The following is a 26930-nucleotide window of genomic DNA, read 5'->3' as shown; positions in this document are numbered from 1 at the left end:
ACAGAGATAGGACATGTGAAGAAAGAAGAAAAAATGCACAGAAAGAAAAAAAAAAGCAGAAAGAAGCAACAGAAGTCCTCAAAGACGAAGAAAAGTGCAGGAAGAAGGATAACATGCAGAAAGAACAAAAAGAAGAGCAGAAAGAATCCTTGTTGCAAAATCATCCTGTACCCTCAACTTTTTCAGACGGATACTGGTGGTAACTGAGTCTGACTAACCAGTCCTAGAGCCAGTGCTATGTTAAAAGACACTTAGAATACAGTGAAAACACCTACATACACTAGGGAACATTATGCGTTGGGGTCCCCCTGTGATTAGCATGACCTCCTCTGTAAGCCCCTAGTATATAATAGGGCAGGGGGATTAAAACTACCTCTTAAAACAGGCCACAGGGCGTTTTTGCACACGTTAACTCAGGCCCCGTCCCCTCCCTTCACCACTGTGTAAACACGCCCTGTGTCCGTTTTTAGTTGGGAGATTAAGTTCATTTGAATCCTGAGGGTCCCTAGGGTCCAACTAGCCCACTAGGTACCTCCAGTAAGTGCCACAGAGCTGCGTTGCAGAGAGGTGTAAAAAGTGGCACGGCCTGGACCACCTCTCTGCAATGCAGCTCAGTGGCGCTTACTGGAAGCACTTGGTGGGCTAGTTAGCCCTCAGGGGCCCTCAGTATTGAAGGGAAATTATATCCCCAATTTAAAACGTGCCATAGTGCGTGTTTGCACACGTCACCTCAGGCCCCGTCCCCTCCCTTCACCACTGTGTAAACGCGCCCTGTGGCTGTTCTAAGTTGAGAGATTAAGTCCTTTTGAATCCTAAGGGTCCCTAGGGTCAAACTAGACCACTAGGTACCTCCAGTAAGCGCCACAGAGCTGCGTTGCAGAGAGGTGTAAAAAGGGGCTTGGCCTCAGAACACCTGTCTGCAGCGCAGCTCCCTGGCGCATAGTTGGCCCTCAGGGACCCTCAGTATTGAAGAGGAATTAATTCCCCAACTTACAACTCGCCAGGGGGCGCGTTTGCAGAGTGCTGCAAGGAGGGGGCGTGGCCTCCGGCACGATGCCAGTCTTTTATTTATTTTAATTTTTTAAGAAGGGGGGGCTGTGTGGTTCCCCTTCTTATTCTAATTTATTGGCCCTGATGACCCCATCCCCCAGGGCCTGTCTCCTAATTATATTTTTTTGACCCCAATCCCCAGGGCCGGCCACTGTTTTTTATTATTTTTAAAAAATATATATTTATAGACACACCTAGAACATGCTGGACAAACCGTACGTACCTATCACCATGACGATTTGAGAGATATTCATTAAAAGGCGACTATGCATACAATGAATCCACGTGGAATGTATTTACACCACTAGTGAAGCTCTGACATGTCTGATGCCGTACCGTGCCTAATCCCGGTAGACACCCTTGTCGTTTATTTATACAAACATGGGTAGCTATTGACGGGCACATTTAATACACATGCACACCAAGCCATTCAAAGGGGATTCGACAAAAATTAGACCAAAACTATGTAAAAACCCCCCTCACGGTTAATAAAACACACATCCACTGCCGGATGTGTAATACTTTTTATTTTACTCTCTGGAAAGGGGACGAACATCACTTGAGAGTCACAGCGCGCTCCTGGCAGAGCCCAATGCTGTGTTACACCCACCATTGCCTGCCGAGTGCCACACACCTCTGTGTTGTATTCCACCAGCTAGTGCATATGCTATGACACTCTCTAGCCCATGTGCACTGTAACACCACCCCGTGAATATGTCATGCCACACTTGTCTTCGCACGGGTTATATTGCCCCATCTAACATGCCTTCCTCGATGCCTATGTTATAACGCACAGTGCTATGCCATACATATTACAATCTGGGATCCATATCTTTGTCACAGTGCATATGCAACGTTACACTCCCCAGCACATATTTTATATTACAACTTTAGAGACTAGTTAGGTTACACAACACTGCCCTGTGCATATTACACTCCAAGGCGCACATCGCATAGCATGCGCTAGTGCCTGTGCTATCTCGCGCTCTCCAATGAATCTGTCATTGCGCACAATGTATTGCATATTATATTTCACGCCCGGTTCATCTTATATCACACTTTTTGGTGCATAGTTTATACCATACACTATATCTAGTTTTCATTTTCAATCGTGCTCTCAGGACTATGTTCTATATAACACTGTGTTCACCTACCCTTTTCACGGGCATTACATTTTGCGATAGGGGGTGGAGGGTCAGGGGGTGTTTCTGCCAAGTGAACCCGGAGTCACAGTCACAAACGTCCTCTTCTTCCTGAATAAAAGTGAGATTATGCTGCATACTTGTTCATATTTTAAGTAGTTCGCACAGACACACGTTTTAAAAACAATAAAGTTCCTAATACCCGCCTTCTCTGAACAGTTAGCTTGCTGCCCCATCCCCCTCCTCCCTATCCTCTGTTGTGTGAATCCATGGACTAGCCTCCTCCCTCCTGCCATGCATGGTCTGATGTGCTGCCACTGCCCTCAATTTAGTATGATGTACCAGTCCCCACCTCCTGCCCTCCATTGCCCAATTCTATGCCCCATCATTGACCTCCTGCTTAAACTCTGTGCTTAGTTTGCTGCCCCTATTCTCCTTCCCCCTGCCCTCCGATGTCTTTGTGCATGCCCCTGCTCCATCCTTTTTACCCACCATGTTCCATGGACCTGCCAATCCTATCTACTCTGAGTGTTCTGTTGAGCCGCCACTCCCCTCCCACCTGCCCAGCATTGTCAGATGACTGTAACCTGTCCCTGCCACCTCCACCCTGCCTGTCCACATGCCATGCCCCTATCCTCTTCCTCCTGTCCTACATGGTCCATTGTACTGCCACACCCTTCTGCCCTACCTGGTCTGTTGTGCTGCAACTGCTCCTCCTGCCTGCCCCGTGCGGTCTGTTGTGAGGCCCCTTCCCCTGAACTTTCTTGTCTGTGGACAGGTCCTGACCCTCCCTCCTATCCTCCATCGTCCTTTGTGCATGCCCCTGCACCCTCCTTCTTGCCCATCATAGCCATTGTGCTGCCACTAACCCTCCCACTTGCCATGCATGGTCTTCTGTGCTGCCATGGCCCCTCCCACCTTCCCTGTGTGGTCAGTTAGCTGCCCCTGACCCCCTTCCACCTTCCCTCCATGGTCTGTGTGTATGCCATCACAGTCTCACTGTTGCTCTTCATGGTGTGTCTTGCTTCTAGTGCCCATCCTGCCTGACCTCAATGGCTATCTTGCTGCTCCTGCCCTGCCCCCTTGCCCCCAGCCCTCTGTTTACATGTGCAGACCCCTACTCCCTCCCTCCTGGCTTGTCTGTTCCATTGTAATGATCCTGATCCGTCCCTCTTGCCCTTTATGGTCTGTTATGCTGCAGCTTTCTCTCCTGTCTGTCCATTATGGTCCGCTAGCTGCCATTGCCTCTTGCCCCTCTGTTCTCTGTTGTCCATGTGCATGGTCCTGTCCCCTCCCTCTTGCTTTCTATGGATTGTTGTGCTGCACTCCCGTCCCGCATGCCCTGTGTGGTGTATTGTGCTGCTGCAAACCCTGATGCCTGCCCTGCAGGGTCAGTTTGGTGCACCTCTCCATGTCCCTCCTGTCCTCTGTTATCCAAGTCCATGTACCTACCCCATTTCCTTCCATGATCCAATGTACCATACTTGCGAACATTTTGAACTTGGTAAGAGGGAGATTTTGAAAAAAAAACTGTGGTATTGATTTTCCCCTTTGAGTTACATTGAAAAAGAGGAGATTGTAGACAGGAGACAGATCAAATAAAGCCCATTTGAGCTTAAAAACATTGGACGTTTCCTGGCTGAATCGGGTCTGTTGGCATGTATGGTTGTACTACCATTGCCTCTTCCTTCTGCCCACAATGGTCTATTACATTGCCACAGCCTCTCTTGCAAGTCCTGTATTGTTGGTTTGTTGCCCCTGCCCCCCTTTCCACTGCCCTCCATAGTCTGTTGTGCTGCCACGGCCCTTCCTGCCTGCTCAGTGTGGTTAAATTGTTGCCTTTGCACCCTCCAACCTGCCTTCAATTTTCAGAGTCCGTGCCCCTGGCCTCTGCCTCTCAACAGTATCCTAATGAACAACTAGATTGCTAACATTCTATATTTATTACAAAAGTGTGGAACGCCTGACGTCATCTTGATGTAATCACAACTGTAATACCTAGAGCATTTCCTTTAGAAATTACATATATGAGAGGGTCTTATTGGCATCAAAATTATGGTTAGTGCTCTAAAAGACTAAAATAAGGACATATTTTCTGAGTTTTCAAATAGCGACAAAGCACTTTTAAATTATTTGTTATCTTTATGTTTTTTTATCCAGTTGACCACTTGATTAAATGTTGCACTTAGGGGAGAGGATGTGGTGTTACTTCCAGAACTGCAGACTTTGCAACTGGGGAATCAGGTTGGAGTTTCTGCTTCAGCTCGACATTCTGTGATTCTGGTCAAATCACTTAATCTCCCCATGTCTACAACCAAAATGAATATGTTCTTGTGTGATGTAACCAATGCTCATGTAAAGCACTCCAATACCTGACAAGTCTGCACTATATAACACTGCAAAAACACAAAATAAAAAGTGTTTTGCACACTTCTGTCATTGGGCTATATTTGGGCTACATCTGGGTGATTTTGGGCTACATTTGGGCTCTTTTGTCTCCGGTGGCCATCTTGGGAGATTTATTTGTTATGAAGTTTCCTAATTTCCTCATGTACTGCAGTCTCCTCAGTAGGAAATGCTTTCAGTTTTTTACTTTGATTCCATCATGAAGGTATTCAGATATGTCACACATTTGCCATAAATTCTGAAAGTTAGCACTCTAGTTGCTCATTAGATCACTGTAGTAAAACTACTGTTCACCATGGAAGTCTGCTCCTGGTATTAAAAGTGCATGTTTCAGTCTGCATGTCAGAATTTTTTAATGAAATAGAAGAGGATTTGAGAAGTCACTCAAAATGTGCCCTCATTTTCTTTCTTCAGCATTAATCATAATTTCTATGGCAAAATGAACACCCTCATTGTGTTCCTTTTTAAATTAAATGTTTTAAGTGTTACCAGTTTATTCCAATCAAGATGGCTTCAGGTGTGCCATACTTTTGTCATAATGAAGACAGTAAGCGCTCTAGTTGTTTTTAAGAACACTCTGGGACATTCTGTCATTGGGCTATACTTGGGCTACATCTGGGTGATATTTGGGCTACATTTGGGCTCTTTTGTCTCTGGTGGCCATCTTGGGAGACTTATTTGTTATGAAGTTTCCTGATTTCCTCATTTACTGCAGTCTCCTCAGTAGGAAATACTTTCAGTTTTTTACTTTGATTCCATCAAGAAGGCATTCAGATGTGTCATACATTTGCCATAAATTCAGAATGTTAGCACTCTTTTTGCTCATTAGATCACTGTAGTAAAGCTACTGCTCACCAGGGAAAACTGCTGCTGGTATTGAAAGTTCATGTTTCAGTCTGCATGTCAGAATTTTTTAATGAAATAAAAGAGGATTTCAGAAGTCAAAATGTGCCCTAGTTTTTCTTTCTGCAGCACTAATCATACTTGTTATGGAAAAATGAACCCCCTCATTTTGTTCCTTTTTAAATTAAATGTTTTAAGAGTTACCACTTTAATCCAAGCAAGATGGCTTCAGGTGTGCCATACGTTTATCATAAGTAGGACTGTTAGCGCTGTAGTTGTTCTTTGGAACACTCTGGGAAGCTGCAGTAGAACACAAAGGAATCAACTGACAGTCTCTGCCCTTGTTGGATGTACATGTTTTACTGAGAATGTCAGACTTCATTCTCACATGACTGAGAAAGATAATGTGAATTTACAGAAAATAAGCTCTCAGTTTAGCTTATAGATCACCTTCCAAACCTCTGTGGGAAAAGCATGAGAAAATATTTTTCTCTCAATCATGATATCCCAGCAGAAGGCTTTTTCACATGGTGAAATCACCTTAGAACATACCACAATTCCTAAAATGAGTATGGTACCATCAACAAATGATTTATAATGTAACTAAAGTCTTAAAACCTTCTATTAACTGCAATACTTTTTAATGAGGTGCTATCATGTATATTGGTCCCAAGATGGCTGCCAACACTTCTTGGATGAAGTGCTGACAGCCAATCAGATCTCAGGATGAGATGTGTGGTTAGGCTCCGCCCACATATATATATGATTTTACTTTTGATTTTCTCAGGAACTACTGAACAGATTGACACCAGACCTGCAAAGGGCACTTCCCTGAGCTGAGGACTACCTCTCTGCCAAATGTCAAGTAATTCTGTTCAGCCGTTCGGGCTGTACCTTGGACTGAAGGTCCCTATGGAAAATTGCATGGGGAAAACGCGTTTTGGGACCCCCCTTTTTTCTCAGCCCCCGCTTGACAAATCCCCCCGAGACTTTCAGGGTAGGAGCGGAGCGGAGCGCCCCACCTATTTTGAACATTTCGCGAGAATTCGTCAACCGGCGCCAAAGTTATTCCAAATAGAATGTTGCGGATTTCCTATGGAAACACGGTCCTAACTATAACTATCTACTGGTCGACCGCCAGTAGATAATATATATATATACACATATACATATATATATTCACTGAAAGAAACATAGGTTTCAGAGACGTTATAGTTAGAAATTAGCATTTAAAAAACCTTAGAAATTCACCGAAAAAACATAGGTTTCAGGGGTGTTATAGTTAGCTGGCCATTTCACTCGTACAAAACCATAGAAATTCCGCCGTTATAGTTAGTTCTGCTAACTATAACTCACGCGCCCGCAAGGCACTGCTGATGATGTCACATATTGCATCATTCATGACATGGTCAGTGACATCACTGATGACATCACTGATGACATCATCCACGTGACAATCTGATACACCTCATCATACACTAGTATAACCTTTCATCACTCACTGTAAAATACCGAGTACCATCTTTGAAACCATTGACACACCAATACCAGTTACTACATACCCACTCACTGATTCCTAAGTCTACACACACAACTACCCATTCAACAACAGAATAATTTATACATGCAGTCACTAATTAATAGAACACTATCAAATGCACTTATATACATATATAGACATTGACACATCAGCAGTCATCTTAGTCGGTTATGCAGTCATCCTACTCACTCATGAAAAAAATTAATCACACTTACATTTACTCACTTACACAATTATCCAACAACACCTCATTTATTCAAACACATAGTAACTCATAGTTAATATGTAAAAAAATAACCATTACAATTATACACTCATTCATATAGTTACTCTCACAATCACTGACTCTTACACATACTTATTTATATACACCAACTCTCACATACAATGCCTTTTATTTTTTACTTTGTGGAAGATGTACAACTAAAACATATATTCGCTCACCAACACACAAATAAATACACTCAGTCACCCAAACAACTCTTTCCACATGCACTCTTAAACCTATACACCTAGTCAATCAACCATTCACACATCTATGCAGAGAGTTACGCACACCCCATCCAACCACACACACACGCACTCGGTGTCCCATACAAATACTCACCCAACTAATCAATAACTAATATACACACTCATGTAGTTAGTGGCCAGCTGATGCAGCATGTTATACAACAAAAGAGACAGTGATGCACACATTCACATAGTTTAGTTACTAATCCATGTATTAAGTGAGACACTTTTAATTACTCACTTAAACAGACAGTCAGACAGCTACTAAATCCTCCATACAGACAGTTATATATCCACTCAATCTTCAATACAGATTGGTATATATATAATATATATTTAAATTTCAAACTAAACCACATTCACTGGATGATGTCATCAGTGATGGAATTTGAGATGTCATCAGTGATGTCATCAGTAATGTCACTGACCATGTCATGAATGATGCAATATGTGACATCATCAGCAGTGCATTGCGGGCGCGCGAGTTATAGGTAGCAGTGCTAACTATAACGGAGGAATTTCTATGGTTTTGTACGAGTGAAATGGCCAGCTAACTATAACACCCCTGAAACCTATTGTTTTTTTCTGGGAATATATATATAGACATACATATGTAAACATACATATAATCTGTGTGAGAAGTTGGCCTGATATGTAGTGCTTACTATTCTAGTGATCACTGTGTATCATTCCAAACGACCCTTATTGATGATTGGTTGTAAGTCAACCTTTTAGACCAGCTATCCTAGTAGCGTGGATACGAGCAGTCTTAGGCTAAACTCTAGAGGGCGTGTTAAGCCAGCTGTTTACCATCACATATACCCCTTGAACACCAAGTGAAAGGACACCACACAAGTTGTTATGAAAATAAAAGGATATTTATTTATAACAAGACTACCCTGGCTCTTTATGAGTCAGGGAGCTAAGCACACTACAAAACTCTTAGGAAAATACTTCAGTTGCACAATTTACACAAATGCCCGAGGGGCACGAGAAACCATCTACACTAACAGTGAAATGCGAATGGTTAGAGTCTGGAGATACTGATTCCGGAGTGATCCGATCAGTGGGACTAAACGAAAAAGGAACTGGACACTTGTAGAGCGAACCTGCGATGGAGCACCGAGATGCTCGAGTTACCTAGCCCGGAGGCTGCGGCTGCGTGAAGTTCGTCAAGATGTCGGGAGTCCTCGTGTAGTCTCAGGAGCCTGAAAGAAGAAGTTGCTGGCAGGCGACCAGTGACGATGTTCAGAGCGATCCAAGCCTGGATCGGTGGTGAAGGAAAACCTGAAAGCAGAGGGGACTCAGTTCTCAACCGCTAGCCAGCGATCGTGTGGGCACCAGGAGGGTACCGGCTGAAGTCACCTCGACCAGGTGAGTGGGTGACGTCGGACTCGGCTGTTCCTCGGACCAGGAGGCGCGGCGGCGACCAGGATGGAGGGCGAGCTGTCCCACGAAGGTGTCTGCTGTCGATGATGCTGGGCCCAGGAAGGGGCAGCGGATCTTGGCAGTGGCCACCCAGGCGGGGGAGTCAAGCTGGCGTCGGGAGTGGACCAGGAGGGTCCGTGGTACTCCTCTGTTGAAGGGGAGCAAGAGCCAGTCTGGAGCAACCAGACTAGTGATGAAACAATCGTGGTGCGTCGTGAAGAGGGCCACAAGCCGGTCAGCAAGTGGTCGAACAACGCGGTGAGCAGCAAGGAGCGGAAGGGCCCCCACGCAGATCTCGGGGATGCTGGGGAGGCAGACTTCGATGCTGGAGCTGCTCAGGGTTAGGGCTTCTCAAACCCTAGGTGCACTCACTCGAGGGTCCCTCGGTGGGCGTGCTAGATAAGCGTCGTGCAGGTTCTGAAGATAGCCGGTCCCGCAGGTCTCGTCACACCTACGGCTCTCAGCTGGGCTGATGAGGTAGGTAAAAGGTCAGAGATGGCAGGGTACTCGGGTCTCGTCGAGCTGGGCAGTCTTGATCCGTAGGAGAGACTTACAGCAAACCGCAAGCGCTTAGATGGTGCCTGCTGGTGCAGGGTGGCTACTCCTTAGCCACAAGGGAGAGTCTTCAGAAATAGTCAAGAGTTCCTTTCGTGGAAAGTAGTTCGTGATTCGGAGTTATCCGATTATCTGATTATCCAATTTGGGAAGGGGACTCGCTCCTACCTTTATTCTAAGAAAAGGGGGTTGGCCCGTGACTAGGTTCTACCTATGGGTGGAGCCAGGAGGGGGGTGGTTACACCCCTATCCTTTGTCTGGCTTCGCGCCAGCTCAGGGGCTGGTGTGCCCCCGAACTGGTTTGAGCCGGGCTATGCACAGTGAGCACCGGGGTGCCACTTGCAGTCACCTTCCTTTCAGCCCTGCCTACCTGGGATACACAAACCCTGTCTGGGACGGTGCTAACACCGCCCTCGACAGGAAACCCTTTGTCCAAGCTCCCCTTGCTGGAAAGTCCCCCAGCAGCAGGAGGTCAGACTTGTGTCTGGTGGCAGCATCCATTTTGTGATGCTGAGGCTTGAGTCAACTTTAACCGGGGTTCAAGGTTACTTCCATGTCGTGTCCCTCTAAAAGGGGGGAATGCTAACCCCGTCACCAGGACTGGCGAGGGGTTCGTATTCCCATTCGTATGACACCTTACTCGACATGTATAGGTGATGCGATGCCAAAGTTAGCAAATAACCGCAAGGATTATAATGCCTTAAAAGTAGTTGGCCCGCGTCACCATGGAACGGCTATTAGGACTTGGTTCCGCAAGCCGTCGACGGGCTCAGCTCGCGCCAGAGCACCGTCCCACATGATTCCCTGCACTCTGCCTTCAGGATTGATAAGGCCTGCTATAGGAGTGACTGATAGGAATCCATGTGTCCTTTTTTAGGGTTTAGGTGTAGGAATACTACACCTACAGCAACGGGTGATTACACCACGTGGCCCCAGCTGTCGTGCAGCCAGTTGTGTCAGATTTGGGCGGCCATTCCAGGGGTGGCATAATACATGCTTCAGCCCCTGGTAGGCCCTGGGTACACCGATGCCCTGGATACCTGTGGTATGCTGAGACAGGGACTGACAAGGTGGCCCAGTTCCAATTAGTGGATGCACCTAACGTACATGTGTGTTAATTTCGAGAGAGAACAGCTAGGCTGTGGGTCTGATTGGCAGGCCCACAGCCGGAGAAAGTCGTAAACCAATGAAGCAAAAGCAAAAAATCTGGGTGATCATAGGATTGCAGACCCTACTCTCCTACATGACCCCCCCCCAAACTTTGGGACAATAAGCTAACCTTGACCAGGTGAGTCTTCTTGCTCTAAGTGGAAATACCTGGAGAGCCCATCTGCATTGCCATGATCAGTGCCAGGTCTATGCTCCACTGTGAAGTCCATCCCCTGTAGGGAAATGGACCACCTAAGTAGTTTGGGGTTTTCACCCTTCATTTGATTTAGCCACAAGAGGGGCTTATGGTCGGTCTGAATCTTGAAGTGAGTGCCAAACAAGTATGGCCTCAACTTCTTCAGGGCCCAAACCACAGCAAAGGCCTCCCTCTCAATAGCTGACCAATTCTTCTCTCTGGGGGTCAGCCTCCTGCTAATAAAAGCTATGGGCTGGTCATGACCATCAAAATTCAGTTGCGATAGAACAGCTCCCACACCCAGCTCCGAAGCGTCTGTTTGGACAATAAATGGTTTGGAGTAGTCTGGACTCTTTAGGATAGGTGCTGTGCACATGGCCTGCTTTAGGTCATCGAATGCCTTCTGACAGCTTGCTGTCCACTGAACTTTTTTTGGCATCTTTTTACTTGTCAGGTCGTTTAGCGGGGTCACAATGGATCCATAATTTCTGACAAATTTCCGGTAATAACCAGTCAGGCCCAAGAAAGCTCGAACCTGAGTCTGGGTGGTTGGAGGAGCCCAGTCCTGGATGGCCTGTATTTTGCTCTCCAATGGTTGAACCTGGCCTCCACCTACAAGGTGGCCCAGGTATACAACCTGTGTCTGCCCTATCTGGCACTTGGTGGCCTTGATAGTGAGGCCTGCCTTCTGCAGGGCCTCTAACACTTTCCTCAGGTGGACCAGGTGATCCTCCCAGGTGGAGCTAAAGACAGCGATATCGTCCAGATACGCCGCACAGAAGTCGTCCAACCCAGTGAGAACTCGATTCACCAGCCTTTGGAAGGTGGCAGGTGCATTTTTCAAACCAAAGGGCATTACCACGAACTGATAATGCCCACCCGGGGTAGAAAATGCTGTTTTGGGCTTGGCCTCCTCAGCTAACCTGATTTGCCAATACCCAGCTGTCAGGTCAAACGTACTTAAGTAGTTGGCCGAGGCCAACCGGTCGATAAGTTCGTCTGCTCTTGGTATCGGGTGGGCGTCGGTCTTAGTGACCGCATTGAGACCTCTGTAGTCCACGCAAAACCTCATCTCTTTCTTACCGCCCTGGGTGTGAGGTTTCGGCACGAGCACTACGGGACTAGCCCAGGGGCTGTCCGAGGGTTCAATGACTCCCAGCTCCAACATTTTCTGCACCTCTGTCTTGATGCAGTCTCTGACATGATCAGGTTGCCGATAGATTTTACTCTTTACGGGCAGACTGTCCCCAGTGTCGACCTCGTGGGTACACCACTTGGTCTGACTGGGTGTCAGAGAGAACATATGTCGAAAGGATTGAAGAACCTGTTTACAATCCTCTTGTTGATGTCCAGAGAGGCTGCCACAAAAGACAACACCATCTACTGATCCATCGTCAGGGTTCTGAGAGAGCAGGTCCGGGAGAGGGTCACTCTCCTCCTCCTGTCCCTCATCTGTGGCCATGAGCAAGCCCATGCCCTCCCTGTCGACATATGCCTTGAGCCTGTTTACGTGGAGCACCCTGTGGGGGCTCCGGGGAGTTCCCAGGTCTACCAGGTAGGTGACCTCTCCCTTTTGCTCAATGATCGTGTGGGGCCCAGACCATTTGTCTTTGAGTGCTGCTGGGGCCACTGGCTCCAGCACCCACACCTTCTGTCCAGGCTGATACACAGTCAGGACAGCCTTTTGGTCGTGCCAAGCTTTCTGTAATTCTTGGCTCGCCTCAAGGTTTTTAGACGCCTTTTCCATGTACTCCGCCATCCGCGAGCGGAGACCGAGCACATAGTCCACAATGTTTGATGCCGGCTTTCTGAGAGGTCTCTCCCATCCTTCCTTTACCAAACAAAGGGGTCCCCTTACAGGATGTCCGAACAGAAGCTCAAAAGGGCTGTAGCCAACCCCCTTCTGCGGGACCTCTCTGTAGGCGAACAAGAGGCAGGGTATCAGGACATCCCATCTCCGCCGAAGCTTTTCAGGTAGTCCGTGAATCATCCCTTTTAGGGTCCGGTTGAATCTCTCAACCAGCCCATTGCATTGTGGGTGATAGGGTGTGGTGAACTTGTAGTTGACACCACATTCCTTCCACATAGCAGTCAGATATCCCGACATGAAGTTTGCACCTCTGTCTGAGACGATCTCCTTAGGGAAGCCCACTCTGGAGAACACTCCAAGTAGGGCCCGTGCCACCACAGGTGCCGTAGTGGTCCTAAGGGGAATAGCTTCAGGATACCTGGTGGCGTGGTCCACCACCACCAGTATAAACTTGTGCCCTGATGCTGTCTGGGGTTCCATTGGTCCGACAATGTCGATCCCCACTCGTTCAAAGGGTACCCCCACCACTGGTAGTGGTATGAGGGGGGCCTTTGTCGTGCCACCTGACTTACCACTGGCTTGGCAAGTGACACAGGAGCGGCAAAACTCCTTCGTATCTTCGGACATGTGGGGCCAGTGAAAGTGTGGAACAATTCTGTCCCAAGTCTTATTCTGGCCTAAGTGACCTGCAAGGGGAATCTCGTGGGCCAAGGTGAGAAGGAAACCTCTCAGAGACAAGGGGATGACCAGCCTCCTGGTCGCACCAGGTTTGGGGTCTCTTGCCTCAGAGTACAGGAGTCCATCGTCCCAGTACACTTTGTGGGTACCCGTGGCGTTCCCTGCAGCCTCAGCAGCGGCCTGCTGTCTGAGGGGTTCAAGTGAGGGGCAGTCTAACTGTGCCTTCCCCAGGTCTTCCCTGGAGGGTCCCCCTGAGCCCAGAAACTCAACCTGACCAGGTTCAAGCTCTTGCGGCTCAGTTTCCCTCAGTTCTTTAAGGTCAGCCTCCTCGTAGACTTGATCCACGACCTGGGGCAAGGGGGAAGGCGAAGCCTTACCCTTACTGCTCCTTTTCTTGGAAGGTGTCTGGTCCGTTTTTCCAGGATCCAGCACCTGTTCAGTGGTGCATCTTTTGGCCTGTGACCTGGTCACAGCAAGGACATGTGCTGGCAAACCTAACATTTCCATGTGAGTCCTCTGCTCCACTTCTGACCATTGTGACGTTTCCAAATCATTGCCCAACAGACATTCTACGGGGAGGTCTGAACTAACCACAACCTTTTTCGGGCCACTTACCCCTCCCCAGGAGAAATCAACAACTGCCATACTGTGATTGGTAGTGACGTTGCTGGCATTGGTCACTAGGTAACTGGTACCTAGCATGATCTGTCCAGGGTCCACGAAGTTAGGCGTCACCATGGTGACACTGGCACACGTGTCTCTGTAGGCCTGAGCCACTTTTCCATTTATCAAAGGTGTCTGTCTGTATTTGCCCAAAGTATTGGGACTGGCATCAGGGGACATATCCATATCCCCTGTACAGACAAGGACGGCCTGAGTGAGCGTGCCGACTAAGTCGTCACTCCCCTCGGTTCCCAAGGTTAACCCAACTAATGCCTTGGGAGGCGCACTACCACTGCTGACTGTACTAGGGGGCGCAGGTGCCTTAGGGGCTGCAGTGGTAGGAGTTTGCCCTCCTTTCTTGGTGCACTCACTAAACCAGTGAGTCTTACTTTTACAGTATTGGCACCACCTTTTTGACTGGCCTTCTTGAGTCTTCTTCTTCTGTGAAGCCTGACCCCCACCCTCTTTGGTTTGTTGGGGACCTGTCGAAGACTTCTGGTCATTTTGTTCGTTCTTGTTACCCTTTTGGTCTGCTTTCTTCTGACCACCCTGGTTCTGATTCTGGTTCTGCTTGACCCTTGTTCTGACCCATCTGTCTGCCTTCTTTCCCAATTCTTGGGGAGAGGTCAGATCCGAGTCGACAAGGTGCTGATGCAACAATTGGTTCTGACAGTTGTTTAAAATCTGTTCTCGCATGATAAGATTGTACAATCCTGTGTAATCAGTAACCTTGCTACCCAGCAACCAGCCTTCCAAAGCCTTAGTGGCACAATCGACAAAGTCAGCCCAATCCTGAGACTGAATTTTCTGGGTGTCTCGGAACAGCACCCGGTACTGTTCCGTGGTTAAGCCGAACCCATCAATCAGTGTGTTCTTCAGGACTTGGTAGTTGTTAGCATCCTCAGCTCTTGTAGTGAGGAGCTTGTCCCTTCCTTTACCTTCAAAGGAAAGCCACAGTATAGCTGCCCACTGACTTGGGGGGACGCACTGGACAGTGCAGGCCCTCTCCAAGGCAGTTATCCACTTGTGGATGTCGTCCCCTTGTTTAAAGGGGGGCACTATTTTACTCAGGTGTCTAGTGTCTATACCCCTGTCTTTCTCTCTATTGAGAATGCTGCCACCAGTGGGATCTAACCCACTTAATTTCTGCTCTCGGGCTAAGGCAAGTCTTTCTTTGGCGAGGGCAAGTTCTTCCCGCTCGATCCTCAGATTGACCTCCCGCATCTTCGCTTCATGCTCCCTCCTCTGAGGGGAAGTCATTCCTCTCTGAGAAGGTGCCTGAGAGACATGTGTATGAACCGATCTGCCAGAGCCTCTGGAGAGAGACCTAGCTCGTCCGTTCCCAAGGTTAAGCCTGCTTGAGCGTGGGCCCGGGGCTCCCCCAGTTCCATTCTCATGCCTGCTTAAGTTGGTCCTTGTAAGCCTGCCGACTACCACTGGACCTTTGTCTACCTCGTCTCCCGATAACTCGTCCTCGTCCTCCTCCTCTGTGTGGAGGTCGAGGTCTGGGTCACCGAGGGTTCCCTCTAAGGGAGGCATGTTCCCATCTGCACTGGGGGGACCTGGGTTAGAGGACCTCCTAGCATCGTACGCCTCTAAGAGACCTATCAGTATTGCGATGGTAGGGTTAGAACCCTGGTTTAGCTTCCGGGAGGCACACAGTTGTCTCATCTCCTTGAAGCTAAGAGTTGCATATCGTGACACGACCTGTGGAGGGTCACTGACCACTAAGGGAGTCCCTGCAGACTCTCCGTGGACCGACATGCTTTTCTAGTGAGGTGTAAGTGTTGCACCTACCTACACTATGGGTTTACCTACTGATCCCTTGCTAAGAGTTGTAGTCAGGGTGTGCTAAGCCCTGTTACACTACAACAGCCGGTTCAGTAGAACTCGGAGTATTCTAAGTTAAGTTATATGTACCTGGGTACTTATGTGATCTTTCACTGCGATATTCTTGGGATACGTGTGTGGTAAAACAACAGCAAGCTCAAATCCCAACCGCTGCTCACCAATGTGAGAAGTTGGCCTGATATGTAGTGCTCACTATTCTAGTGATCACTGTGTATCATTCCAAACGACCCTTATTGATGATTGGTTGTAAGTCAACCTTTTAGACCAGCTATCCTAGTAGCGTGGATACGAGCAGTCTTAGGCTAAACTCTAGAGGGCGTGTTAAGCCAGCTGTTTACCATCACATATACCCCTTGAACACCAAGTGAAAGGACACCACACAAGTTGTTATGAAAATAAAAGGATATTTATTTATAACAAGACTACCCTGGCTCTTTATGAGTCAGGGAGCTAAGCACACTACAAAACTCTTAGGAAAATACTTCAGTTGCACAATTTACACAAATGCCCGAGGGGCACGAGAAACCATCTACACTAACAGTGAAATGCGAATGGTTAGAGTCTGGAGATACTGATTCTGGAGTGATCCGATCAGTGGGACTAAACGAAAAAGGAACTGGACACTTGTAGAGCGAACCTGCGATGGAGCACCGAGATGCTCGAGTTACCTAGCCCGGAGGCTGCGGCTGCGTGAAGTTCGTCAAGATGTCGGGAGTCCTCGTGTAGTCTCAGGAGCCTGAAAGAAGAAGTTGCTGGCAGGCGACCAGTGACGATGTTCAGAGCGATCCAAGCCTGGATCGGTGGTGAAGGAAAACCTGAAAGCAGAGGGGACTCAGTTCTCAACCGCTAGCCAGCGATCGTGTGGGCACCAGGAGGGTACCGGCTGAAGTCACCTCGACCAGGTGAGTGGGTGACGTCGGACTCGGCTGTTCCTCGGACCAGGAGGCGCGGCGGCGACCAGGATGGAGGGCGAGCTGTCCCACGAAGGTGTCTGCTGTCGATGATGCTGGGCCCAGGAAGGGGCAGCGGATCTTGGCAGTGGCCACCCAGGCGGGGGAGTCAAGCTGGCGTCGGGAGTGGACCAGGAGGGTCCGTGGTACTCCTCTGTTGAAGGGGAGCAAGAGCCAGTCTGGAGCAACCAGACTAGTGATGAAACAATCGTGGTGCGTCGTGAAGAGGGCCACAAGCCGGTCAGCAAGTGGTCGAACAACGCGGTGAGCAGCAAGGAGCGGAAGGGCCCCCACGCAGATCTCGGGGATGCTGGGGAGGCAGACTTCGATGCTGGAGCTGCTCAGGTTTAGGGCTTCTCAAACCCTAGGTGCACTCACTCGAGGGTCCCTCGGTGGGCGTGCTAGATAAGCGTCGTGCAGGTTCTGAAGATAGCCGGTCCCGCAGGTCTCGTCACACCTACGGCTCTCAGCTGGGCTGATGAGGTAGGTAAAAGGTCAGAGATGGCAGGGTACTCGGGTCTCGTCGAGCTGGGCAGTCTTGATCCGTAGGAGAGACTTACAGCAAACCGCAAGCGCTTAGATGGTGCCTGCTGGTGCAGGGTGGCTACTCCTTAGCCACAAGGGAGAGTCTTCAGAAATAGTCAAGAGTTCCTTTCGTGGAAAGTAGTTCGTGATTCGGAGTTATCCGATTATCTGATTATCCAATTTGGGAAGGGGACTCGCTCCTACCTTTATTCTAAGAAAAGGGGGTTGGCCCGTGACTAGGTTCTACCTATGGGTGGAGCCAGGAGGGGGGTGGTTACACCCCTATCCTTTGTCCGGCTTCGCGCCAGCTCAGGGGCTGGTGTGCCCCCGAACTGGTTTGAGCCGGGCTATGCACAGTGAGCACCGGGGTGCCACTTGCAGTCACCTTCCTTTCAGCCCTGCCTACCTGGGATACACAAACCCTGTCTGGGACGGTGCTAACACCGCCCTCGACAGGAAACCCTTTGTCCAAGCTCCCCTTGCTGGAAAGTCCCCCAGCAGCAGGAGGTCAGACTTGTGTCTGGTGGCAGCATCCATTTTGTGATGCTGAGGCTTGAGTCAACTTTAACCGGGGTTCAAGGTTACTTCCATGTCGTGTCCCTCTAAAAGGGGGGAATGCTAACCCCGTCACCAGGACTGGCGAGGGGTTCGTATTCCCATTCGTATGACACCTTACTCGACATGTATAGGTGATGCGATGCCAAAGTTAGCAAATAACCGCAAGGATTATAATGCCTTAAAAGTAGTTGGCCCGCGTCACCATGGAACGGCTATTAGGACTTGGTTCCGCAAGCCGTCGACGGGCTCAGCTCGCGCCAGAGCACCGTCCCACATGATTCCCTGCACTCTGCCTTCAGGATTGATAAGGCCTGCTATAGGAGTGACTGATAGGAATCCATGTGTCCTTTTTTAGGGTTTAGGTGTAGGAATACTACACCTACAGCAACGGGTGATTACACCACGTGGCCCCAGCTGTCGTGCAGCCAGTTGTGTCAGATTTGGGCGGCCATTCCAGGGGTGGCATAATACATGCTTCAGCCCCTGGTAGGCCCTGGGTACACCGATGCCCTGGATACCTGTGGTATGCTGAGACAGGGACTGACAAGGTGGCCCAGTTCCAATTAGTGGATGCACCTAACGTACATGTGTGTTAATTTCGAGAGAGAACAGCTAGGCTGTGGGTCTGATTGGCAGGCCCACAGCCGGAGAAAGTCGTAAACCAATGAAGCAAAAGCAAAAAATCTGGGTGATCATAGGATTGCAGACCCTACTCTCCTACAATCTGCATATCTATATAAATACAAATATAAATGCATGCATACATATACATATATGCATACATATGCATGTTATGTACATGAAAGTTTGAAAAACACTAATACAAGCAAAGCTAAAAAGCCACCTAATTACAAACAGAATTGCTTTAACTTAAACGAGGGCGAGACCTATTGCATTTTCAATGCTTGTTACAGTTTAGGTATGGGAACCTTTCAATTGCTGTGTACATCTCAACGTGGGACTCTGCCAAGCCTGGGCCCACTAATGTATGCTTCTGGATGAAACTGAGGAACATCTGACATTTTTATGCCCAAAATACGCTAAACCCAGAAGCACGGGGAAAAAGGGGAGAACACTGGCTAGGTATACAAGGCGAACTCTACTCCTTATTTCAAAATTGTCTGTGAATGACCTGTTCAGTTCAGCATATAGTCCATCTGGTGTTTCAGGAGGAGAGGAAGCCAGCCGGACAGAGTCCACAACTTATGAAGCAATTTTCTCCAAGCACACAGAAAGTAGACTGAGGTCGCGGTTTCAGATGTTCTTTATTCTGATATCTTTGTTGCTGTCCATATGCCAACACGTGTTTTGTCTACAACTGTTTGAGTCACAGCAGACTTCATCAGGGCACATGCATTAGGTCTATCAGGTACAATAATACGTCATCCAAGTAAGCCTTGACAGTATTTGGTAGAAAATCTTATGTCTGGAGTCTAATACTTTGTATCCAGGTAAGGAGTATTATAAATTTCGCATATGTGTGGAGCGAAGAATCGGTCCGCTGAGTGCACGTGGCCCAAATTCGGAGGGGTCTCCTTTATGCTGGTGCCTGGGTTTGACAAACTAAATACATACTCTTAGGATCTGTAAAAACGAATCCTCGGCTGTAAGTATGGTGGCTTTATCCAAATTTCTTAACGCAGCATGGCCTATTAGACAAAAATTAGTAGCTTAATCTTAGAGAATTCATCTGTACTGAGACTACCCATGTAGAATTTTAGGAATCTTAATTTTTTTTAAACATTCTTTTATTTGATTATTTGCTGGAATTTCAGGGTTTTATCTATTTATTATGACTGCTATGGTTTTTATGATGTCTTTTTTATATTGTTTGTTGTCTTGATGAGATTATATTTTCAATATATCAATAAACTATGACTGTATGGAAACTGCTATGTAGAAGGAACAAGTGCTCGCTATATCTTACTGTTAAACACCATCTGATTTTGCCAAACCGAATTCCAATTTCCTGTATATAAATATTTTGGAATATGTGACAAAACTGACACTGTTACTTCATGCCTCATTTACCCTATTGTTTCTTGTTTCCCAGATTGTGTATTGGGTCCTCAGGATGAACCAGCAAAACAGACCTATTTAAACAGCCCACAGCCATTAAAAGGAGTCCCTTCTTCCAGCATGCAACCCTTGCCTGGCCACAGTGAGGTCCAGGTATCAGTTGGTGAATTTCATCTTCTCCCCCAGGAGACCTAGCTCTCACCAGCTTACCCCGAAGAAGACAACGTACAGATGTTTTTTCCAGCCATCTAACAGCTCAGGTTAGGCACTGGCAGTACAAGCTGCATTCACAGACACCTTACCTGGGACCAGTGTGGCCTCTAGACAGTAGGTGATTCTGCATCTTGTTGGACATTGGAAAAGATGATACTGATGATAAAAACCAAAAATAACAGGGGAGTCCCCCTCAACATAAATAAGCCGAATTATTTGTTAATTTACCTGATTGTGTGCTCCTCGTGGCGCAATCTACTATCTAAGTACAACCAAAGAAGGACTCCATCTACTATCAACTCAGGGCAATTTTCTTCTGCCATTTCTACCCTTTCAGGATACTTAAAGTTGATTTGACTATTTATCCATTACTTCATATTTGGAGGTCTCACAAGGAAAACTGGAATAGTTTCAATTTATTTGTAAGTCTCCAAAAGAAGGTGTAATACTGATATGGTTTTGCTATCCAAACGAGACACACGCATGTTTCCCAATAGAGATGAAATGACAACTTTTATTCATCCGGTCTCAATCGTCACTGAATTGGTAGAGAGTCTATCGGATAACAACTGTCTGAAGCTTTGATGCAGTGCTAGGGTTTTGCTGCACTGTGCTATATGCAAAAGGAACAATTGATGGACTGAATGCTGAACAATGCAAATATTCACATCCACTCACAAAGATCCTACTTTTGATCACCACGCCACCCCAGGTTGGACCCAGCCATATGCAAATCAGCCTTGACCCTGTTCCTCATGAGAACAGTCCAGCCCAGGCTAGCTTGAATCCAGTGGCGCAGTGAGCACAGGTCCCACATCTGGGCATACCCTTCCCACTTAGGGCAACAAATTCAAAAGGAACAATTGATGGACGGAATGCTGAACAATGCAAACATTCACCCTTAGTCACAAAGATGTGGGTTTAATCCATCGTTCTTTTGCTCAACACGCCACCCCAGTGTGCTGTATGCATAATTCACTTATCTCGCACTATTTAGCTGCAATGCGAGGTCACCACATTTTGTGCATTTACTGTATGTCTTGTAAACAATACGACCATATACATCTACAAAATATCTCATGGGGTCCTTGTATATTTCTGAATGTTCACATCGATAAACTCAAAGTATGAGTACTGAACCACTAATACTTTTGTAAAGCTAAATACATTAACCTTGATTGTTGATGTTCAATACAGAGGATGCCTGAAATTTGCAAGTTCATATTTTGAATGCAGCTTCCTGAATGAATGCCTTTTCCTTATTGTATCAGATAAAAGATATCAAACACAAACCTAGTTTCCCTTTGAGACACCCCATGCTGCATTAGGACACCAATTGAAAACTCCAGTTTTGTAAATGTTGGTTTTTCTTTTCATGGAATGTTCCAAAAAACGATTGGGGCCCTAATCGTTTTACAGGAGCCAAACAACATATCACACAGAGTTGGCTGAGGAAGGCACCCCGATGAAAATGTGGTACTCCACTGTTCGTTTGTTCCAGCGCAAGGTAAATGATTTGCCACTGTATAAGGATCCATGAAGAACCAATAATGGACAAGAGATTGTTCGAAGGAAAACTGAATAGATTCGCAGGAAGCAAGGTCTCAGAGTAGACAAGGCGGACCAGCGGGAAAGTTCTTCAAGCTCTGGAAGACAACTAAGACGGATCATACTTAGGCAGAAGCAGGCTCACCAACCCGGAAATTGCTGCAGAAATAAAAGAGCTATCACTGTTTTGCTGATTCCATGTCTTCTGTGTGGCAGCCTGTGAGTGTGTGGGCTAGAGTGGGCCAAAGCACAGTGAGAAACAAAGAGTTCATCGAAGACCAACTGAAGAGTTGCAGGCCCAGTATCCTCCTCCTCTATAAAGTCTGAGCCAGGCAGAAAAAACAAAAAAATCAGAGCAGGGGTACAACGCAAGGGTGAATGTAACAGACAAACATCAGAGTCCATTTGTCTGTCTACAGACCCTGCTCGTTATATTTTTGTCATAGACAATACGTATGTATGCAGTCATGAGAGCAAGTGTGTGTGAATGAGCGCAAGGAGACTTCGTCCAAAACAGCATTATCAAGCTCTTTTATTTTCGAGCTAGTAAAGTGGGTGCCAAGTCATGCTTAACCCTACCTAAGAATTATTGATCATTCATAGAGAAGTCACCTCAAATGTTTTTTTAGAAGAAGCAGCTCTTCCACCTGCTTCAGTACCACAAGTGCTGAAGTGGGTATTGTGGGTGTACCTCCTGAATGCACACAATCAGCAAAGGCGTAGGTAGGCAGCTATTATTAGGTTACTTAAATGAACACACTCCAGACACAGGAAACAGGTCTGTGCAGTTCCTCTGTCGACAGTAAACTGTCCTCCAAGAGAAAGCTAAGGGCACTGGAATCACACATTGTAATTCCATTCCAATGGAACACAATGAAACGCTAAAAATACAAAACATAACACCTCTCCCCAGGGAATACACTAAAAACATGAATGCACTATATTACTAACCTACAACATATTCTTTCAACCACCCAGGTAACTCCCTTCTTTTTCCACCCCAAGCTCTTTCCATGCCCTCGAGGCAGATATCAGATTCCTGTACCACACCTCCATCTTTATCCATCACCACTTCTCCACCTTCCTCACTTAACTCCCTAGGATAAATCTGCGCATCTTCATTGCCACCTCCACCCAGTGCAGAACATGCACCTCCAACCATAGCTGGTAGCTTGTCCTCAACATCCAACCACTGAAAATCTCCACCCATCTTCACTTCCTTCTCACACAATTCTCTTGAACTCAACACTGCCCTCTTAAGGTTCCACATTTTACAACTACTCACTCTGACTGCATTCTGTAGTACTTCCACCACCTCTTCTGGTGGAAAAAACTGACACTCCCCTTTGGGAACTGTAATAGGTTTTTTCACCTGCACCCAATTCTTATCCGAACAGGTTTAACCCCATGTTTGTTATCATAGTACACCTTAACCCTCTCATGCATTTTTCAGCTTCTTTCCCACCAACTCCCGTCATCCATTGTTCCACTTCACTATCACACAACCATGCAGGGTTGTATTTGCTCCTCGGAATTATTCCTCTCATTATCACAAATGGTGACAGTCCAGTAGATGTATTTGTAGTTACTCTAAGCCCACGCTGCTTTCCTTACTTCATTCCGCCAAGCACACTGCCTTCCTACCGCAGACTGAATTACACCTACCTTTAACACATGGTTAAACCTCTCCTCCATATCGTTCTCACTGGGATTATAAAGGGAAGTGGTCTTATGCTTAAAGCCAACTCTCTCAAAGTAAGCTTTGGCTGCAATGGAGACAAACTGCACCCCATTATCATTCAAAAGCTTGGCAGGAATACCTTCTGAGAGAAATGTTTCATCCAAGAATTTCAATACTGCATTAGAGTCTGCTCTTTCCACTATATGTACAACTGGCCACCTGGAGAACAGATCAATCAGTGCAATCACATACTCCTGCAATTAACCAACAGGGCCTAACAAAACCACTACCGCACCTTCCCAGGGCTGCTTGGGAATCAAGCATTCACTCATAGGTGGTCTTAATGTGCGTAGAGACTTATCAGCCGAAGAACAACTAATGCATGCTCTCACAAACGTCTCTACAACCACATCCACTCCTGACCACCAAAACAGATCCTTCACCTCACACTTGGTTCTTACGACCCCAAAATGCCCCTCATGACAAAGTTCCATGATCAACTCCTGCAACCGATTTAAGAGGAACTATTCTGCTTCCTTTGAGAATTAAATCCTTCTCTACAGAAAGCTCAGGCCTGACTTCCCAAAACGTCCGGAAAGATTCCTCTAGCCGTTCTTTCCTTGGCCAGCCTTCACTCACGCATGCACCTTAAAGTTTCTGTAAGGCAACATCCTAGTCATGCTTCTTTAGCCAGTCTTCTTTTTTTATCACAGGTGTGCCACACTCATGCACTTCTCCAGTGGACATGGCATCTTAGACAGGCAAACCGCTACTACATTGCCCCTGCAGGGCACATACACAATGCAGTAAATATAATCCTTCCTACTCTTGGACAATCGCGCAATTTCATTACAAGACCGGAGGCTACATTATGCAGTAACTTTTATTTGCTGCCTAGACATGCAGCCCTTTAAAGTGTAACCATTACATCATAAATAAAAACATTCCAAGTAACATAACAAAGCACCATAGCAACCAGCATCTTCCTCTTTTATTCGCTGCTCATGGACAGATAAGTACAACTTCTTCTTAGCTCCTATGATTTTTATGTTATAGACTCTATTTATGCCTTTTTTAAACGCTTTTGGCATTTATATCTCTATTTATATAATAACATAGCAATCTTAGAGTCGTTTTTTAGTTGCATGTGTTTTAATTTTTGTGACAGTTTCTTGGTTTTAATTCATTTATTTGGCTTAATTAGATCGAGTCCCTTACAGGTAAGTCTTTCTACCTCCTTAGGATCCCCTTCCAATTTATGGTTGGGCCCTTTCGCACTAGTTCCCTTTGTTAGCTCTTGCGCGCATAAATTCACACATGTAACGTTTTCTTTATCGAACAAGTAAGTTATGACTCTCTTTACAAAGAACGTGATTAATATATACCGAAGTGAAGCTCCGACATACCCAAAGCTTCTGCCGGTCGGAATCCCCGCCGTTTAACTTCAAACACGGGAAGCGGGATATAAGCCTCCTTCGCTCGAGGCAAGAACATTGCCGGTCCTTTCCTCGCTGTTTAGCTTCAAATGCGGGACGCAGGATATAAGCCTCCTTCGCTCGAAGTAAGAGCATTGTTGGTACTTTCCCTTCCGGATCGGGGCCTCAACAGGAGACCCGCCCGGCAAAAATTGGGAGAAAATTATGACCCACAGAGCACAATACACGCTCTGAGGGCCCGATCCTGACTCGTGCTGTTGCGTTTCCATGGAGATGCACAGCGCGAACCCAACGGACCAAGCCAGCTATTTTCCCTCGGCTCACCGACTTCTCATTACTAAATACCATTAACAAGTCCCTTTAAAGAAGAAAAAAAAGGGAGTAATTTATTTATACTTAAAGATGTCTCAAAGTGAGTCTCAGACCAATGCCTCTATTGAAACTCTACTCACCGAAAATTCACTAATGAACCTCTTCCAGAGGCAATTAAAAACTTCTTTAAAGGAAGCTGTGGAGGCAGCACTCATTAAAAGAAAGAGAATTATTCCAGAGGATGGCGCATCACTTTCTTCTGGTGAGGAGGATCCACTCCCCAGTAAAAGCGGTAAGGCCCTAAAAAAGACAAAACATATTGAACCTCAGGGTAGCCTACGCGCTACAAAGGACAGGATTTTATTGATTGGTAGCCTGTGCACTACAAATGACCTGGGCGACCCGAGCGGCACAAAAGGAACAAGCGACCCTAATGGCGCAAAAAGCATGGGTGTCCTTCACGGCACAAAGAGACCGGGTGCCCTTCGCGGCACATTAGACCTCATCGAAGATGACGATGATTACCTGTCCCCAATTGATATTGACGATGAGGCCGATGAATATATCTTCGACCCCAAAGATCTCCGTGATGAGGATTTAGCCCAAATCTTCTAACAATTCAAACTCTATTAAAGACCCATCAGGGTCTGAGATGTTTAATCCCTCCAAGATTACCCATCCTAGAGGTTCCGACTGGTGGCCTTTAGATCATGTGGCAAAATTTATTACGGCTTGGTTTCGAAAACCACTCGAACAAGATTCTCGTAACCCCATGAGGTCCGAGTGTCCAAGACCTTTTTTAGAGAACAAAGCCGGTATGACCCCCAACTTCGACCCCGAACTACTCACCTTCCTATTTAAAACCGGGAGAGACCCTTGCAAGGGCCTGGAACGCTGCCTCAAACAGTCCCAGGATAAGCTACTTGACATTCTTGGCCCTTTGTGGTTGGAGCCAACGAGCAATCTGCCTCCTCGGGAACGCAAATGCCAACCTGACCTCCGAGAGACGTAGAGCCATCCTTATGCGCATGAATCCCAAATTGGGGGATCTAGCAAACAAAGACATCCAAGGAGACCCAAATGGCCTTCTCTTTGGAGAGACCTTTATAAAATCTCTAGGTAAATATGTCTCGACATTCTCAGCCTATAACAAGGCACAGTACAACATGAGGAGAATGTTCGGAGGAAGAATTTTTGGAAGGGCTGACAGGGGAGGACCGGCTGCCAGCCGTGATTTCAACAGGTCCTCATACCAAAATCAACGCGGTTATTCGAGATTCTACTGGGGAAACAATAATGTCTACCCCCAGAGAGGCCACAACAATCGAACACGAGGCTGAAACAGCCGAGGAGGAAGATTTCAAGGACAAGGACAACAAGGTAAAATCTTCTCTTCCTGGTCCCCCCCCCCCCCAAAAGGTAGGGGGAAGACTTTCTCTTTTCAGACACAATTGGTCATCCATAACAAACGATGCCTGGGCCCTACAGACGGTAAAGGGTTTCAGAATAGAGTTTATTACTACTCCATACCAGACCAAACAACCCAGGGAACTTACCCTAGATCAAGAACAATCCGAATTGGTAGAAGCGGAGGTGAACCAAATGCTAGCCAAAGGAGCGATTCTTATCGTCTCCAACACCGGTCCAGGGTTTGTGAGCACAATCTTTCTCGTGAAAAAGAAAGAGAAGGGTTGGCGTCCCGTTATAAATCTAAAGGATTTGAATTCCTTCCTCGTATACAGATACTTCAAAATGGAAGGGATTCATCTTCTGAGAGATATCCTCCAAGAGAAGGACTGGCTCATAAAACTAGACCTGAAGGATGCTTACTTTACAATTCCCATGGAACCAGACTCTCAGAAAT

General features: G+C 46.9%; 1 protein-coding gene across 1 annotated transcript in view; it reads left to right on the top strand.

Annotated features, from left to right (window-relative positions):
* LOC146833035 (uncharacterized) overlaps positions 1-21678 on the top strand; it is a 62147-nt gene extending 40469 nt beyond the window's left edge. Inside the window, exon 3 of the mRNA XM_085600036.1 lies at positions 19911-21678. Within this exon, the coding sequence (XP_085456162.1) occupies positions 19911-20071 (161 nt within the window). The 3' untranslated portion in view covers positions 20072-21678. The remainder of the gene's footprint in view (positions 1-19910) is intronic.
* Positions 21679-26930: the final 5252 nt, after the last annotated feature.

Source organism: Triturus cristatus, chromosome 4_2 (genome assembly GCF_964204655.1).
Source record: "Triturus cristatus chromosome 4_2, aTriCri1.1, whole genome shotgun sequence".
NCBI lineage: Eukaryota > Metazoa > Chordata > Amphibia > Caudata > Salamandridae > Triturus > Triturus cristatus.
The sequence above is the reverse complement of the archived record's forward strand: the minus strand, read 5'-3'. Positions and strand labels throughout refer to the sequence as shown.